At 46.0% G+C, this 16,741-nt stretch overlaps 2 protein-coding genes across 2 annotated transcripts; one reads left to right on the top strand and one right to left on the bottom strand.

Moving 5' to 3' along the window:
* The first annotated feature begins 1,246 nt into the window (after window positions 1-1,246).
* On the top strand, window positions 1,247-3,264 carry LOC112082964. The gene is made up of 2 exons (XM_024150685.1): window positions 1,247-2,465; window positions 2,510-3,264. The coding sequence occupies exons 1-2, from the start codon at window positions 1,247-1,249 to the stop codon at window positions 3,262-3,264; spliced, it is 1,974 nt and encodes a 657-aa protein (XP_024006453.1).
* Window positions 3,265-13,857: 10,593 nt separating this feature from the next.
* On the bottom strand, window positions 13,858-16,537 carry LOC112082963. The gene is made up of 5 exons (XM_024150684.1): window positions 16,116-16,537; window positions 15,204-15,774; window positions 14,978-15,154; window positions 14,326-14,836; window positions 13,858-14,165 (listed from the first exon to the last, which is right to left on the bottom strand). The coding sequence occupies exons 1-5, from the start codon at window positions 16,535-16,537 to the stop codon at window positions 13,858-13,860; spliced, it is 1,989 nt and encodes a 662-aa protein (XP_024006452.1).
* Window positions 16,538-16,741: the final 204 nt, after the last annotated feature.

Below are 16,741 nucleotides of genomic sequence, written 5' to 3'. Positions count from 1 at the left end.
GTACGACGAGGGTTCTTGAATATCGATAAAGCTCATGAATATCGATAACAAGGGAATTGAACTGAATAGTTCTATGAATTAATAATCAAAACTGAGTTTAACCTTACAATGAAAGCAAGCTTAAATAACGATGCAAAACCCTAATGCAAAGGAAAACTTCCTACTAAAGTTAAAAGGAAATTAAAGAGATAAAAACCAAAGCCTTAATTAATAACTAAAAGCCCATATGCGAATAAGTAGAATAAGTCGAACATAAGCCAAGGCGGTCAATGTTCGAATGTGATGATACGCTGCATCATAGTTGCTGTGCCGTCTAAGGAAAAGGGAGGAAGAGACTTCCATTTTACCACACCTGGGACATACCACCACCGTCAGCGATCCACCGCAGCACCATCGAGGCAAGGAGGAGCCATCTAGGTCAAGTTTAAGACATTGCTTACGCTGCAAGCTACTGCTGTAACCCTACCGTACGTGACCACAGTCGACGACCTCTACTTCCTATCTGCTCTGATTGTTTCCGATCTTTATCTCTATTATCTCCGTTCATCCTTAAGGCTAAGGTGAGTAACGAAATCGTGTTTTCCCATACCGTTGCTACTTTGTTCTATTACTAAGTCTATGGTTAAGTCGGGAGTATATATGTTATGCTTTAGGCGAAATGATATATATATACTTGGTGAGGATTGTATACTGTTGTAGGTGGGCTGAGCACAGCCCTCTTTTTGTAATTTCAACCAGGCCCATTAGTAAATTGGAGAAGGCCAACGAGCTCAAAGAATAACAAGCCCATTCACAAAGCCAAAACGAGGTCGTTCGATGAGATGAGCTTCCCATATCAAAAGGATCAGTTCGCCACGTCGACGTTGAAGGAGTAGCTCGCCACGTCGACGTTGATGCAGCTCGTCAGCGGGACATTCCGATAGACGGTCGCCCAAGCTACTCTGACCGAGATGTAACCTAATTCGAACACTATAAATAGCCCTGTAACTTCATTTATTACGGGATCCGTAATCTTAAAAAGAGACAAAAAATACTCAATACTTGTGATTGCTAACTCTTACTTCGCAAGCTAACCTCGTTGAAACAACCTCGAAGCATTCATATCGAACTCGCCTCTATATAACAAGAATCTTCGAGCTCCACCTAGATATATTTATTAACGTGACCTCGTGTGCGGATACAATACAACAATTGGCGCCCGCCGTGGGGCTAAGAGATTTCTTTCTACGCAAAGAAGAGCTCGATAATGTCAGGAATTCAAACCAACGAGACGACCAGTCTACCCACATCGACTACCGCCGAGGAGAGACTTAACGTATCACCAGCTACCAACCCAGAAACCTCGAATAGGCAACCACCGACGATGAATCCCGTAGAAAACGCGACCTTACGCCCAGAAGCACCAGATGTAAACCAAAGCACACCAGCTCCTGCAGACGTCGCGACACTATTTGCGACGATGATGGCTCGAATGGAAGAGTTGAATCATCAGACAAGTGCTCGCCTGAACGAACTAGCAGCAGCACAACTTTCTTGTCAAGACCAAGTCAACATATTACACTCGTCAGAGACTCAAGCCCCGGAGAGACGAGCACAAGAAATTCAGCGTGTACAGCGCGCCTTATTCGGAGACTCTCCCGCACCACCAACGACAGAAAATCATCCAGCCTCGAATTGTGACGAGGTGAATATCGGAGCTCCCAAACACGAAACGCGTCGACTTCAAATTAGAAACTCGCAACAAGATGAAGAAATGAACGAAATGAGGACCAAGTTGCGAGCCATGACCTTGCTAGTACATCAGGCTACTAGCTCGGCGCCTGAGATCGATCGCGTACTGAAAGAGAGCCAAAGCACCCCGTTTACAACCCGAATCACCGATTTCCCGATACGAACTCAAGTGAAGTTCAACCTTCCGACGTATACTGGCAACTCAGATCCAAGCCAGTTTATGACCGCGTTCAGCATCCAAATGGGTCGAGCACGATTCACCCCCGAGGAGAAAGATGCTGGTTTTTGCCAGCTGTTTGTCGAAAATCTCAGCGGTGCGGCCCTCGTTTGGTTCTCCATGTTAAAAGCGAATTCGATCGACAGCTATCAAGCGTTGTCGACAGCTTTTCTCAAGAGATACATGATGTACGTCCAAGGCGCAGTTTCCAGTGCCGACCTCTTCCAGATCAAACAGGGCGACAAAGAATCCCTTCGATCTTTCATCGGCAGGTTCAATGCGATTATTTCTCGTATTACCGTGACCGACGAAGCATCGCTATCGGCCCTTCGGAACGCCCTACGAATCGATACGAAATTTTGGGACAGCCTCAAGTTCAGTAAACCCCAAACTCTAGAAGACGCGCTTCACCGTGTCACCTCGCCAGTAAAGGCAACGCCAAAGCAGCAGCCTCACAATGAAATCCCAAAACAAGATTATCAGGAACCTCGACAACACCTCGACAACAACTATCGAGGTGACAATCGCCGGGGAGCGACACACAACATTAACACTCAACAGCAACAGAATCGCCAGTATCAAAACCAATCGCGCGACCTTTCTGCGACTATCACAACAAGTACGGTCACCCAACTGCGATGTGTCGCGAATTACAAGCTTATTTGCTCGCCAAATATCGCAAGGGAGAGATCGCATTAGCAAACCAGCCCCAAAATACCGCGCCGCGTAACAACGAAGCTCGATCAACAATCTCCACCGAGCAGCTTCCACCCCCTCCCCCAACAAACGAACGACCCAACGACGACCTCGCAAAGAGAGATCGAGGTAATCAAACTCGAGGTGACACTCCTCCGACATCTCGCAAAAAGGTGTTCTTTATTATGGGAGGCCTATCGACATGCAACTACTCCGTTAGGTCGATAAAAAAGTACGGCCGCCAAGTCATGCTTGCACAAAAACGGCAGGTCAAAAGCCCCAAGACTGCAGAAAACGATGCAATCACATTCACCGAGGCCGACATGGAGGGAGTCGACATGCCACATAACGACCCGCTTGTGATCGAGCTGCGGGTTGCAGATTGCGAGGTATCGCGGATACTGGTCGACACAAGAAGCTCAGTGGACCTGATTTTCAAAGAAATGCTTGACAAAATGGAACTGGCAAACCATCACCTCAAGTCTTCGGTTAAGCCACTCCCAGGGTTCGACGGGGATACGGTTTACTTTTCTGAACAATCAGACTCCCGGTCTACGCAGCAAAGACGACCCGCCTTGTCAAATTTGTCATCATCGACAAACCTGCCATCTACAACGTGATTCTGGGAACACCATGGCTACAATCCATGAAGGCGGTGCCATCAACCTATCATCAATGCCTCAAGTTCCCAACCGCGTTCGGGGTAAAAACTATTCGAGGCTCTCAAGAGATATCAAGACTCTGCTTCGCCGCCGAACACAAGCTTCGATTCAAATCCATGGTCCCATCCAAGGCGTGCCTTACGATTTTACCCATAACCCAAGCCGATTTACCATCTCAGGAAAGACCCAAGCAAGAACTCGTCGTCCAAGTAAACATCGACGAAAGTGACCCCGAACGATGCGTAGGAATCGGAGCCGACTTAAAAGAAGAGATCAAGGTGGAGCTCGTAAGACATCTTTGCCGAAATGCGTCGACGTTCGCCTGGTCAGTACGTGATATGCCTGGGATCGATCCCGCGATAACAAGTCACGAGCTCAACATCGATCCTACGTTTAAGCCAATCAAGCAGAAAAGGAGAAAGTTAGGTCCAGAGAAAGCCCAAGCTGTCATGATGAAGTCGAACATCTGTCGAATGCCGGATCGATCGTCGAGGTCAAATACCCGGAGTGGTTAGCAAACCCAGTTGTCGTCAAAAAGAAAAATGGCAAATGGCGAATCTGCGTGGACTTCACCGACCTCAACAAAGCATGCCCAAAGGATAGTTTTCCCTTACCACATATAGATCGAATTGTCGAGGCAACGGCAGGGAACGAGCTCTTGTCATTCATGGACGCCTTCTCCGGCTATAATCAAATCACAATGCATCCCGAAGATCGTGAAAAGACGTCCTTCATCACTGACCGAGGGACCTACTGTTATAAGGTAATGCCGTTCGGCTTAAAAAACGCGGGCGCAACGTACCAAGGACTGGTCAACCACATGTTTGCCGATCAGTTGGGACGAACGATGGAGGTTTACATCGACGATATGCTAGTGAAGTCACTTACCGCCGGTGATCACATCGGTCATCTACAGGCTTGCTTCACCGTTCTGAACCAATATCAGATGAAGCTCAATCCGACTAAGTGTACCTTCGGAGTTACATCCGGAGAATTCCTCGGTTACATCATCACTAAACGAGGAATCGAGGCAAACCTCGAAGCAGATCGATGCCCTAATCAATCTCCCTTCACCTCGCAACACTCGCGAGGTTCAACATCTTACCGGCCGGATCGCAGTGCTTAACCGATTCATCTCTCGCTCGACAGATAAGTGTCTCCCGTTCTATCAGCTCCTCCGAGGTAATAATTGCTTCGAATGGGATAGCAAGTGTGAAGAAGCTTTCCAACAATTAAAGGGATACCTCGCTAGCCCACCAATTTTAGCAAAACCCGAAACGGGCGAAACCCTCTACCTTTACATCGCTGTGTCGAGCTCGGCGGTAAGCGGCGTTTTAGTCAAAGAAGATCGAGGCGAGCAGAAACCGATTTTCTACGTTAGTAAAACTCTGGACGATGCAGAAAAACGATACCCAACCTTGGAGAAACTCGCACTTGCGGTCATCATGTCTCCCAGAAAGCTAAGACCTTACTTCCAATCTCATTCAGTCGTCGTCTTGACGAATCAACCACTTCGAACGATACTACACAGCCCAAGCCAGTCAGGTCGCATGGCAAAGTGGGCTGTCGAGCTGATGGAATACGATATTGAGTATCGAAATAAAATAAGCGCCAAATCGCAGGTCCTCGCGGATTTTCTGGTAGAGCTTCCCCCGGAGTTAATCCAGACCGACCTCCCTGACGAAAAATGGTCTCTATACGTCGACGGATCCTCCTCGTCCCGAGGCGCGGGTATTGGCATCCGATTAGAATCCACGACAAAAGAAATTCTGGAGCAATCATTCCGACTCGAATTTCCAGCCTCGAATAATGAAGCATAGTACGAGGCTCTTCTCGCAGGACTTCGTCTAGCCCAAGGAATCGGGGTCAAGAAAATCGAAGCTTTCTGCGACTCCCAGCTCGTTGCCAGCCAATACAGCGGCGACTACGACACTAGGAACGACCGGATGGATTTATATCTTAAATTAAGAGCCTCACAGATCGCTTCGAATCTTTCTCACTCACCAGAATTCCGAGAAGTGACAACACTTCGGCAGACGCACTGGCCGCTCTCGCTTCGACTTTCGAATCACATCAACGGCGCGTTATCCCGGTCAAAAGCATCAATTCCCCCAGCATCGTCCTACCTCGAGGAGTATGTGCAGTTCGGGAACTCGAAGCAAACAGGTTAGACGCCATCGAATTGCCTCCCCCCGAGGTCATCGACGAGCTTGCTGAACAAGAGCCAACTATCGAGGACTGGAGGATCGAAATCTTGCTCTATATTACAGATGGCCAAGTCCCACCCGACCGATGGGCGGCGAGGCGTTTAAAAGCTCGAAGCGCCAAATAAGTTCAGTCACACGGCAACCTCTATCGTTGGAGCTCAACAGGCGCCCTTCTCAACTGTCTGCACGGCGAGGAGACAGTCGATGTCATGCGAGAAACACACGAAGGAGCGTGTGGAAATCACTCCAATGGTCGAGCTCTCGCTCTAAAAATCAAGAACCACAGTCATTTTTGGCCGAAAATGCTTACCGATTGTGATCGATTCGTAGCTCGCTGCGACCAATGCCAACGACATGCGCCGATGATCCACGCACCAGCCGAACTTCTGGCTGCTTCCTCGCCACCTTATCCCTTCATGCGATGGGCAATGGACATCATGGGTCCACTTCCTCGATCCCGACAGAAACGATTCATACTTATCATCACCGATTACTTTACGAAATGGGTCGAAGCTGAATCCTACGCCAAAATCAAAGCAACCGACGTGAAGAACTTCGTCTGGAAAAACATAATCTGTCGCCACGGACTACCCTACGAGATCGTCACCGATAATGGCCCCCAGTTCATCTCCGATTTATTCGAGGACTTCTGTGCCAAATGGAAAATACGACTTAGCAAGTCAACACCGCGATACCCACAAGGAAACAGATAAACCGAGGCAACCAACAAGACTATCCTCGACGGCATCAAAAAGAGACTCGAGGATAAGAAGGGCTTATGGGCAGACGAGTTAGACGGAGTCCTATGGTCACATCGAACCACACCGGATCGACGAACAAAACTCCTTTCTCGTTGTCTCACGGCGTGGAAGCCTTAGCTCCCGCTGAGGTCGGTCTACCAACCATACGCAGAACGATGTTGACGCAAGACGGTAAAAAGAACGGAAGAATGATGAAGGATAGTCTCTACATGCTCGAGGAGGAGCGAGATCACGCTCTGTTGCGTATGCAAAACTATCAGCAGCAAATCTCACGTTACTACAACAAACGAGTGAAAGGTAGGCACTTTGAAGCTGGAGACCTCGTCCTTCGCAAGGTGTTCGAAAATACCGAAGAATACCGTGCCGAAAAACTGGGCGCAAAGTGGGAAGGCCCCTACCAAATCACCAACGTTGTAAAACCTAGCGTTTATGAGCTCATGACGATGGATGGCGAAATGATACCACAATCATGGAACTCGATGAACTTAAAGCGGTATTAAAAAAAAAAAAAAAAAAAGACGCTCACCGAGCTATACTCGGTCGAGCTAGATCTCGAATGTGAACTACGATCGGCTTGATCCCAGTTTGTTGGGTACGTAGGCAACCTCTCACGAGGTACAGATATTAATGAAATTTTATTTCTACGAACTTTTACATCGACATCTTTTACATCGACATCTTTCACATCGACATCTTTCACATCGACATCCTAGCTAGATGTTCGATCTCCTAATACGCATTTCCCTACAATGCAAGCTCTTAATAAATCCTAAAGAACAAAAACCTTACGATTATAAGAGAATAAGTCGGGACCAGTCCCGCATCCTTTCTTAAATCACCCGAATAACTACGTCGAGATCATTCTCACTATTCGGACACGATTAATGAAATTAAACAGGGTAAGCCGATTCATACCTCGCACCTATTGTTCCCTTAAGCCGAGTTTCACCTTGCACCCATTGTTCCCTTAATCTGAGTTTTACTTTGCAAATACTGTTTTACTATGACTAAGTCTTTACCTCGTATTAGTCGTTTTGCTTTACTTAAATATACCTCGTATTTATTATCTTTTCACGATTCAAATTGCGAGCTGATACTTCGGAAAAAGAGCATTCATTAATGAGATTAGATCGGGTCCTTACAAACGAAGAAAAACAGAAAGTAAAAAAAAGGGGGGGGGGGCGATAACAAAGAAAGAGAAAGATGATGAGATCTATTCTTCAGGCTGAGTGCCATCCTCGCGATTCTCTTGGTCTTCAGCGTCGTTGTGGTGGTCAGGCTGAGTGCCATCCTCGCGATTCTCTTGATCTTCAGCGTCGTCGTGGTCTGAACCACCGTCCGGAGTCTCGGGAATTGGCGGAGGCAAGTCACCTTCCTGAAGATCAGCTAGGCAAAGTCCCTCGAGTTTCAGCTCGCAGTCACGTACGGTCGCCTCAAGCTCGGCCCTTAACTCGACCTCGGTCATCTCATTGTCTTTCAAGATATCGAGGCATTCAAGAGTACCTCGAGCCTGAACGAGATCTAGCTTCACCTTCACAATGGCCTCCTGTTCAGCAATGAAAGTCCTTAATCGACCAATGCGACCCGAGAACTTGTTCTCTGCATCCCCCAAATCCGAGTAGTCTCGGATTCTATCTTCTCCTCGGCATGTCGTTTGACGCGAGCTACTTCAGACGCAACCGACTTCTCAGCCTGAATCTTCGCCTCGTTGACCGTTTGAAGATTGCTGATCAGATCCTGGTTCTCCAACTTCAGCTCCTCGATCTTATCGGTCAACGTCTTTACGCCTTCTTCCAACTGCACAGCACGTCTTTTTTCGACCTGCCACTTCTCTTCAGCCAACTTTTGCCGAGTAATCGCGGCATCCCGCTCTTCCACGGCTCTTTGTCCAGCGGACTGAGCGTTACAAAGCTTCGTAGCAGCAGCTCGAATCGTACGATGATATCGACCTCGCGCACGGTTGCAGCTCGCGATGAACTGATAAAAAAAAATATATATATACACATTAGAGTAAACCCATAAATATGCGAAGATGAACTCAGAATTGCGATATACCTTAAAGGCGAAGCCCGCCATGTCCTTGAAAATCGCGTCGTCGCTAGCAGGAACCTCGGAAGTCGATCCCCTTATCAAGCCGAAGAGCTCAGCACATTTGTCGGCGTTGTTGACGAAGGGTGCCCCAGATTCGGGGTATTCGAATTTGAAGCTCCAATCGACCTCGGAACCTTATCATCGCCAGAGGGACCGACCTTCAGCCTCTTACCAGGCTCCTCGCGATCACCACCTACACCCACCTCGTCAGAGGATCTCTTCCTCGTTCCCTCCTTTGCCGCCGCTTCGTTGACCTCGATTTGTCTTGCCTCCTCAGCAAGCCGTGCGGTCTCGACCTCTTCCTTTTCCTTTTTCTTCTTCTCTTTTCTTTTCAACTTCTTCGCCTCCCTCCTAGCGCGCCTCTCAGTTTCATCGGCTTCCTCGGCGACCGGCTGACTTTCCTCTTGAACCGCCACTTCGGGCTCATTCGTCTGAGCGTGGTCCTGGGCAAGATCTCCGCCTCGCTGAGCCTCTACCTCGTCAGCCCCTCGACGTACCATCGTTTGGGTCGAGCGACCTGATTGAGCAGAGGATTGCTGATTTTTATTTCCCCCGCTCCCACGACTAGCTCTAATCCGCACAGCGAGACTAGGCGCATTCACTTGAATCGGAGATATCTCAATCGCCCTCTCCCTTAGAAGGTTTTCCCTCCTCCAGCTAGCTGGAGCAAAACAATAATTTACATGTTAGACAACGTAAATTATAAAGGAAATGCTGATGACATCGAACATACCGTTTGTGATACGGGTAATGGCTGCCTTGACTCTTCGACGATGTATATCAGGCCAATGCTGTATCCCAACGGCCCTGATCTTCTGAATATTCACGTGAAAATTCTCCGGGAAAGCTTCGAGCTGGACGTTTCGCTCTGCGAGAAACAAAGAAAACATCAGTAAAAGAAAGGGAAGACTCGAGATATGACCGAATTAGCGATCTACCGATGCTACTGCTCCACTCGTTCCTAAAGTCTCTGGTCGTATCAACTACCAGCGCCTCATCCACCTTTGCATAAAAGAAGGATGCCTCCCAGCTCGGCGTCCTATTGACGGGGTAAACCAGGGAACAATCTTTCCTGGCCTTTATCGTATACGTGCCTGGGATCGAATTATTCTTCTGAACGGTAGTCATCTCCTCGAAGAAGCGCCAGTCGACATCGACCCCGACTTCGCTCCCGAACAAAAGAGCCGCGACCATAAACCGGATCCCCGCAGGAAGAATCTGCGAGAAAGCGATACATCTCCGATCAACATAATCGGTCAACAGCCACGCCTCGTAAAGCGTAACCCATCCCTCAGGAGCCCGCCATGGTCGATCCTCGGGTCCTGGCGCCATCAGCTCACCTCGAAAACCGTATCGTAACCGAAATTCCTCGAGACGTTGAGCCGTCATCTGAGACGGAATGTTAGCTAGTCGATTCTTGATGGCTCCCTTGCGCTTGGAACCTTTTCGTCGAGGTCTGACTTCCTCGCCTTGTTCTTCTTCCTCGCCTTGTTCCTCTTCCTCGCCCTGTTCATCCTCCTCCTCGCCCCCTTCACCAACCTCTTCATCAGCGTGCTTAGTAGCCTCGCCATCACGCTCCACAAGAGGAACTATTTGAAGATTCGTAGATTCGCCTTGCGGAGATGCCCCATCAGAACGAACTCGATCCGCCAACTCCAGCAATGGAGACTCTCCTCGATCTGATTGACTATCAGATCTCGAAGACACCTCAGGAGAAGAGCTCGCACTCCCAGAAACTTCCTGTTCGGATCTAGAGCCAGATTCTAAACTCGACTCGATGCGCTGACCCCCCGAAGACATTATTCGATATCGAATAGCAACAGAAATAAAATAACGAAATGACGAGTTCTAGAGAGAGAAAGGAATTCTAGAGAGAAGGGAGAGCAAGATTACCTTTTGTCAACGAAGAAGAAATGAGAAGAAGAGAAGGAGAACAGAATATATAAAGAAGAAAAAGCAGCGGTTACCGAGGAAAGTAATCATGATCCAGACGCTTCCCAGTATTTTATTTAGTGGCGGATTCCACGCGCTTCCACTCGCGACTCTTCGTTGCTTCTCGCGACTCTTCGCTTCCCAAGTCGACCATTGCCTTTTACGATTCTTCATTCCCCAAGTATAGCCTCGACACCGAAGATCCCACTTCGATATCGAGATCCCGAGGATTGAAAAGTTTGCCAACTCGATGCGTTGAATATCGAAGTAACATCTCCATCAACGGACTGGGGGGGACAATTTTTGTAGGTGGGCTGAGCACAGCCCTCTTTATGTAATTTCAACCAGACCCATTAGCAAATTGGAGAAGCCCAACGAGCTCAAAGAATAACAAGCCCATTCACAAAGCCAAAACGAGGTCATTCGAAGAGATGAGCTTCCATATCAAAGGAGCAGTTCACCACGTCGACGTTGAAGGAGTAGCTCGCTACGTCGACGTTGATGAAACAGCTCGCCAGCGGGACATTCTGATAGACGGTCGGTCAGGTCTATCTACCCGGCCGCCCAAGCTACTCTGACCGAGATGTAACCTAATTCGAACACTATAAATAGCCCTGTAACTTCATTTATTACGGGATCCGTAATATGAAATAGAGACAAAAAATACTCAATACTTGTGATTGCTAACTCTTACTTCGCAAGCTAACCTCGCTGAAACAACCTCGAAGCATTCATATCGAACTCGCCTCTATATAACAAGAATCTCCGAGCTCCACCTAGATATATTTACCAAAGTAACCTCGTGTGCGTTTACAATACAACATATACCTATTTTATAGTTATTTATCTATGTATTAAGTGGAAACGTATGTGAGATAATATAAGTGTGAAAACGTTATTATCAAAGCAATGATGTTAATTTTGGCTTTGATTTTGTAAGACGTTTGGATTCGATCCTTGGGAGTAGAGAAGCATTTGTGTTTTAAGTCAATGCTGGACTATGCCGTCTCGGTAAGAACGGGTTGTCTCATTTGCCGACAAGGAAAAAGCTTTTGTATTTTAAGCAAAATCTAATTTCCTATTTTCGTTTTCCCATCCCACTTAGGCTTAGTGTTGGACTCAAGATACGAATCAGGCTTGTTATATATATATATAGAGCCATTAGGGTTTAACAAAGAAACTACGTACACATTGATTGCAGAGAGTTTCCTTCTACGTCATGGATTACCAACTGACTATTGAAGAAGACAAGACGAGTACAAGTGTGGTCCAAGAATCTCCAAGCCGTCTCCGTACTTGGCTGTGAGAACACTATCAAATTTTCTTACTCTTTCATTACTTAATTAAAGAAATTTGATTCTCATCATGACTACCATTAAATACTTTAAATTGGTTAGTGCAGGTCGAATAAGAACCTACAGTACGACTTTGTGATGAGCATCATCCTCATAATCCTTAACGTTACAGCGATCATCTATTTGACACAACACAAAATCTACTTCTTTTGTGATGATTCTATATTCCAGCTTCGGCCTAGCGAGTTGCGTGTATTGGTCCATTGCAATCACCAATGTCGAAGCGTCTGATCTGTACATGACCGGACGCATCAGTCACATTGGCGGCTTGGGGATTCTCCTCACCCTCCTCTATTCTATTTCGCCACGTTTGGCTCTATGGTTTGGTTTACCTTCTTCCTTATGGGTCTTAGCCGCTTTCATTGCACCTCTTTACACATTCTGTCTAGCACCAGCATTAAAAGAAGTATCTGAAGATACACGAGCTTACTGGAAGTTTATAAATGAACCACAAGTGCGAGTTGTTAATGTTTAGGTTCCTTTCTTTAGGGATTTTTTTTTTTTTACATCTCGAATATGATGTGAACTCCTTTTCTTTTTAAGTTTTGTCTTTTGATTTTCTTTGTTTTTTTTTTTATATGTGTGGAAGACCAAATATTATGTATTTGTTTTTGAAGTCCGGACACATTCTTAACTGACTGATGATTAAATTTGATTCGCTTTACAAAACTTTTTTTTTTTTGATAATTCTGTAAATATCATTAATAATGAATGTTTTAGGGGGCGATACAAAAGATATGTAAGAGCTACCTAATACTAATTGCTTCCTTGGCAAAAAATAAATAAAAAACAAGGAAACAATAGAGAGTTAGAGACTAAAAGAGATCTCAATAAAGCCAGAGGGTCATGATGTCGCCAAACCCATTCCTCTGTCTTCGAGCTGAGATGATGTTTCGGTCCTTTCGGATAAGCTTATCAATTTCCCTGCATATCAAGTTTGCGGGAATTGAAACTTGGTTATGAAAAACGTTGTTGTGTTGCTTCCAGATAGAATAGATAGCTGCATGGGCAGAGATACGCCTGAGAAGAGTTGGAGCAGAGGCCGAGGATGTTCGAATCCAAGAAAGGAGTTCCTCCCAAGAAAGAAATATTCTTGGTGGAAGACAAAGTCTGCGCTGAACAAAGGTCCAAATTTCCGAACTGTAGGTGCAGCTCAAAAGGAGGTGGTTCCTATGTTCATCTGCAACAGAGCAAAGACAGCAGTGCGACGACACAAGCATTCTCCAAGAGACAAGACGGGAACGAGTGGGAAGCCTGTCTAACTGGGCGATCCACATCAAGAAGGAGTGTTTCGGGATGGCTCCCTTGAACCAAATATATTTATGCCACGAAGTTTTTGTCTGTCGCGGTCTAAGAAATTCCCAAGTGAGAGACACCGAGAAACCATTATAGACTTTACCAAAAACCAACCATTTGTAAGTATCCTCCTCAGAAGAAAACGAAGGAAGCGGAATGGAGGTGTTGCAAGCACTTGATTGGATTTTGGGGATGGGAGAAACCAGCCATTGGTGTTGCAGGCAGAAGCTACGACTACATCCTTGGGGATAAGAAGAGCTGAAGGTCCCTCCTCTCCCAACAACTTGATGAAAGGGCCAACAAAATTTCTGCTAAAGGATGCAGCCGCAGAAGAGACTTCCACTGATGAGATATGTATGTATATTCTTTAATATCGCAGAACACCTGACCTTTGATATGGTGATGGTGATGCCAAGAAGCCCATAAGGAGCCCCTTTTCGTAAAGAGGAGCCAGATTTGCGTCAGGCAGTGAGCAGAATTCCAATGAGAAAAACTCCAGAGGCCCAGACCTCCTTCATCCTTAGGCAGACAAACCATTTTTCAGGCGACTTTAGCCCCTTTGCCCTGATCGATATTTCCAGACCAGAGGAATCGAGCACAAAAAGACTCAATTTTCCTAATACAGGTTTTTGGGAGCATAAAGGAGGACATCCAGAAAATGACAATACTCAAGATGACCGACGCAATGAGCTGAGCTCGGCCCGCATAAGATAAAGTCTTAGTCGACCAAGATGTTAATCTCCCTGAAATCTTGTCCAGAAGGGGGTAGTATTCACTGATCCTTAATTTGCGATGTATAAGAGGTAGGCCTAAATATCGAATGGGGAGAGAGCCATTACGGAAACCAAATCTGTTGAGAGCAATGGATTCCGAAGGGCTCAGACCCGAGAGAAAAATATTAGTCTTTTCTTAGTTCATCTTCAATTCCGACCAGCCAACAAAGTCTTCAAGAGTTTCTGTAATGCCATGAAGAGAGTTGGAACTGCCATCAAAGAATATCATGACATCATCCGCAAACATCAAATGGGAGATGTAAAGCTCATCAGTTTTGGGGTGAAAGACGATATAATCGGATAAGAATCGAGATTCCAGTAACCTTGAGAAAACTTCCATGGCAAGGACGAAAAGATATGGCGACAGAGAGTCTCTCTGTCGCAGCCCCTTGGAGCTCTTGAAGAAACCCCCTGTGATCCCGTTGACAGAGATCGAGAAAGATGCTGTAGAAATACATTGAGAAATCCAAAGAACAAATCTTTCTGGAAGACCAATGGCTTTGAGAGATGCCAAAATGGAATCCCACCTAAGAGTGTCAAATGCTTTACAAAGATCCACAGACAATCTCCATAGCTAGAAGCACATTTTCTGAGAGGAGTCTACCTAGCATGAAAGCAGACTGATCATTTTCGATAACCGATATGAGAATCTTCTTAAGTCTGCCCGCTAAAATCTTAGAAACAACCTTGTAAACGGTATTGAGCAACGCGATGGGTCTGAAATCCGAAGTCTTAGAGGCATTCAGTATTTTTGGGATCAGAACCAGCACAGTGGCGTTCCATTTTTTTAGCATCTGACCGGTAGAGAAGAATTCACTGACAGCAGCAGAGACTTCTGCACCAATAACATCCCAACAGCCTGTAAAAAATTCCGCTGAAAAACCATTTGGGCCACTGCACTTGTTACGCGGGAGGCTGAAGAAAGCTTCTTTGATTTCCGAAAGAGAGAACTCCAAAGACAAGGGGGTTGGCGTTTTCCTGGGAACAAGAGAAGTTAAGGAGAGTAGATAAATCATCCTGCCAGAACAGAGGTGGCTCAACTTCATCCCCAATAGGCCCTTGAAATAGTCAACACAATGCTCGAGCATGGCAGCTTGATCAGCAATTTTGTTACCCTAATCATCCAGCAAAAAATGGATGTGATTTGAAGCCTTTTGAGAGAGAACCATACGGTGAAAATATCTGGTGTTGCTATCACCATCTTTAAGCCTCGTGATGCAAGAAAACTGGCATAAAAAAGATTCTTCAACTTGTACCAGCTCTTGCCATTTGTTGTGCACGGCTGACTCTTGCTCAGCCCAATAAGGAAAAGGATTTGCCAGAACTTGCCGCTGGGTAGCAAGGAGATAGTTGTGAGCTTCCTCAACTCTTTTCTCGATGTTTGAATAATTCTCCCGGCTGAAATCTCTGATAGGTTTCTTCAGCGTCTTAAGCTTATGAGAAACCCAAAATATGTCAGAACCCAGACTGTTAGTGGAGAACCATGTTTGACGGATAAGGGACAAAAGCTTCATTCTGCAGGAGGAGATTAAAAAATTTAAAAGGTCTCTTTTTCCTGGTTGCAGAAGAACTGATGATGATAGCAGTAGAGGCGTGATCAGAGAAGCTAGGTTCTCCAAAGAGACCATAAGATAAGGAGAATTGGTTTTGCCACTCATCATTAACCAAGATTTTGTCAATCTTTTTGGCAATGGGATCCGACACTCTCTTGTTCCACCATGTAAATGAGTTACCACGATAAGTAAGATCAGACAGAGAAGCTTGGACAAGAGAGTGCTGGAATAGACTAATAGACAGGTCAAAATTCAAACTCTGCGGAAGATAATGATCAGAAGGTTGAAGAGCCTGATTAAAATTACCAAGAACTAACCAAGCTTTGCCTAACACAGATTGATGAGAGGCCATAGCAACAATTTCATCCCACAGGCAGCGACGAAGAGCTTCCATGTTGGAGGCATAAACAAAAGAAACAATAATCGGCTTCTGAGAACCCGGCATGACAACCTCATAGGTGACCATTTGGAGAGACTTGGCGACAATGGAAACCTGAACGCTGGGATGCCAGAGAACCCAGATCTTACCCAAATCAGAAAAGAAGTAATTGTCTTCAAAAGACCAGCCTAGAAGCAGAGAATTTATAAACTTTTATTGCTTAGGCTGCTTGACATGAGTCTCAAGAAAGCTACCAAAAATCGGTTTTATCATCTCTTGAATCCTCTACGATGACTAGATATGTTAAACCCACTAACATTAAACCAAAAAAATGTCTGTACACATATAAAGCTTCCTGATTTTTGGGACCCTTGTCCCGGAGCTTCCTTTGCTGTCGCTTAGACAACACTTCTGTGAAACCTGCAACTTCATCATTGTAATGGGAAGAAGAGATGTCCGAACCTCAATATCTGATTCAGCAGCAATCTCCTTATCCTTTGAGCTCTTGTTAACGGGGGACGAATGTTGGGATGCAAGTGGTTTTTGCTACTAAGATCACCACCAGAAGTTTTCAAAGGAGCAGCTCCCGAGTCCGCGTGAATAACTGGCTCCATAAGTTTCAGCACACCAGAGCTCTTGGGCTCATAAATAGGCATGGCAGGGGCAAGCTTGGAGTGTTTAGAAGACTGGGATGAACCAGCTTGCAGAATCGGGGGATCAAGCTGAGCAGAGCTCTTCTTCTTCTTAGACTTAGTAAGAGATCTCAGGCAAGTTTCGGGTAAATGAGTAGTGGACTTGCAAGTCGAACACAGAACAGGGGCCGACTTACACCGTTTAAGGGAGTTCCCAATCTCTTTGCAGAAATAACAAACAGGGGTATCCATGGGCTAGATACCTCAATACGAGCAATCTCACCTGATTCAAAATGAGCATTAACGGCTTCAGGGAGAAGCTTCCGTGGGTCTATGATCGTAAAAGCTTTAACAACCTCAAGATTTGTTTTGTTCGCCGTAGAAGGATGAAGAAATTTTGGTTCTCCTACAAGCCCTGCTATGTGTTCCAAGGCAGCATCGTTAAAGAATTGAAGA

This window comes from Eutrema salsugineum, unplaced genomic scaffold, assembly GCF_000478725.1.
Source record: "Eutrema salsugineum unplaced genomic scaffold, Eutsalg1_0 scaffold_7, whole genome shotgun sequence".
Lineage (NCBI taxonomy): Eukaryota > Viridiplantae > Streptophyta > Magnoliopsida > Brassicales > Brassicaceae > Eutrema > Eutrema salsugineum.
The sequence above is the reverse complement of the archived record's forward strand: the minus strand, read 5'-3'. Positions and strand labels throughout refer to the sequence as shown.

Coding starts and splice junctions, on each gene's coding strand:
- LOC112082964 (XM_024150685.1), top strand. CDS start 1,247: ATGTCAGGAATTCAAACCAACGAGACGACCAGTCTACCCACATCGACT. Junction 2,466..2,509: donor CCTCGACAACAACTATCGAG/GTGACAATCGCC, acceptor AACACTCAACAG/CAACAGAATCGCCAGTATCA.
- LOC112082963 (XM_024150684.1), bottom strand. CDS start 16,537: ATGGATACCCCTGTTTGTTATTTCTGCAAAGAGATTGGGAACTCCCTT. Junction 15,775..16,115: donor CTGCTGAATCAGATATTGAG/GTTCGGACATCT, acceptor CTGGCATCCCAG/CGTTCAGGTTTCCATTGTCG. Junction 15,155..15,203: donor TCCCTTATCCGTCAAACATG/GTTCTCCACTAA, acceptor GTTTCTCATAAG/CTTAAGACGCTGAAGAAACC.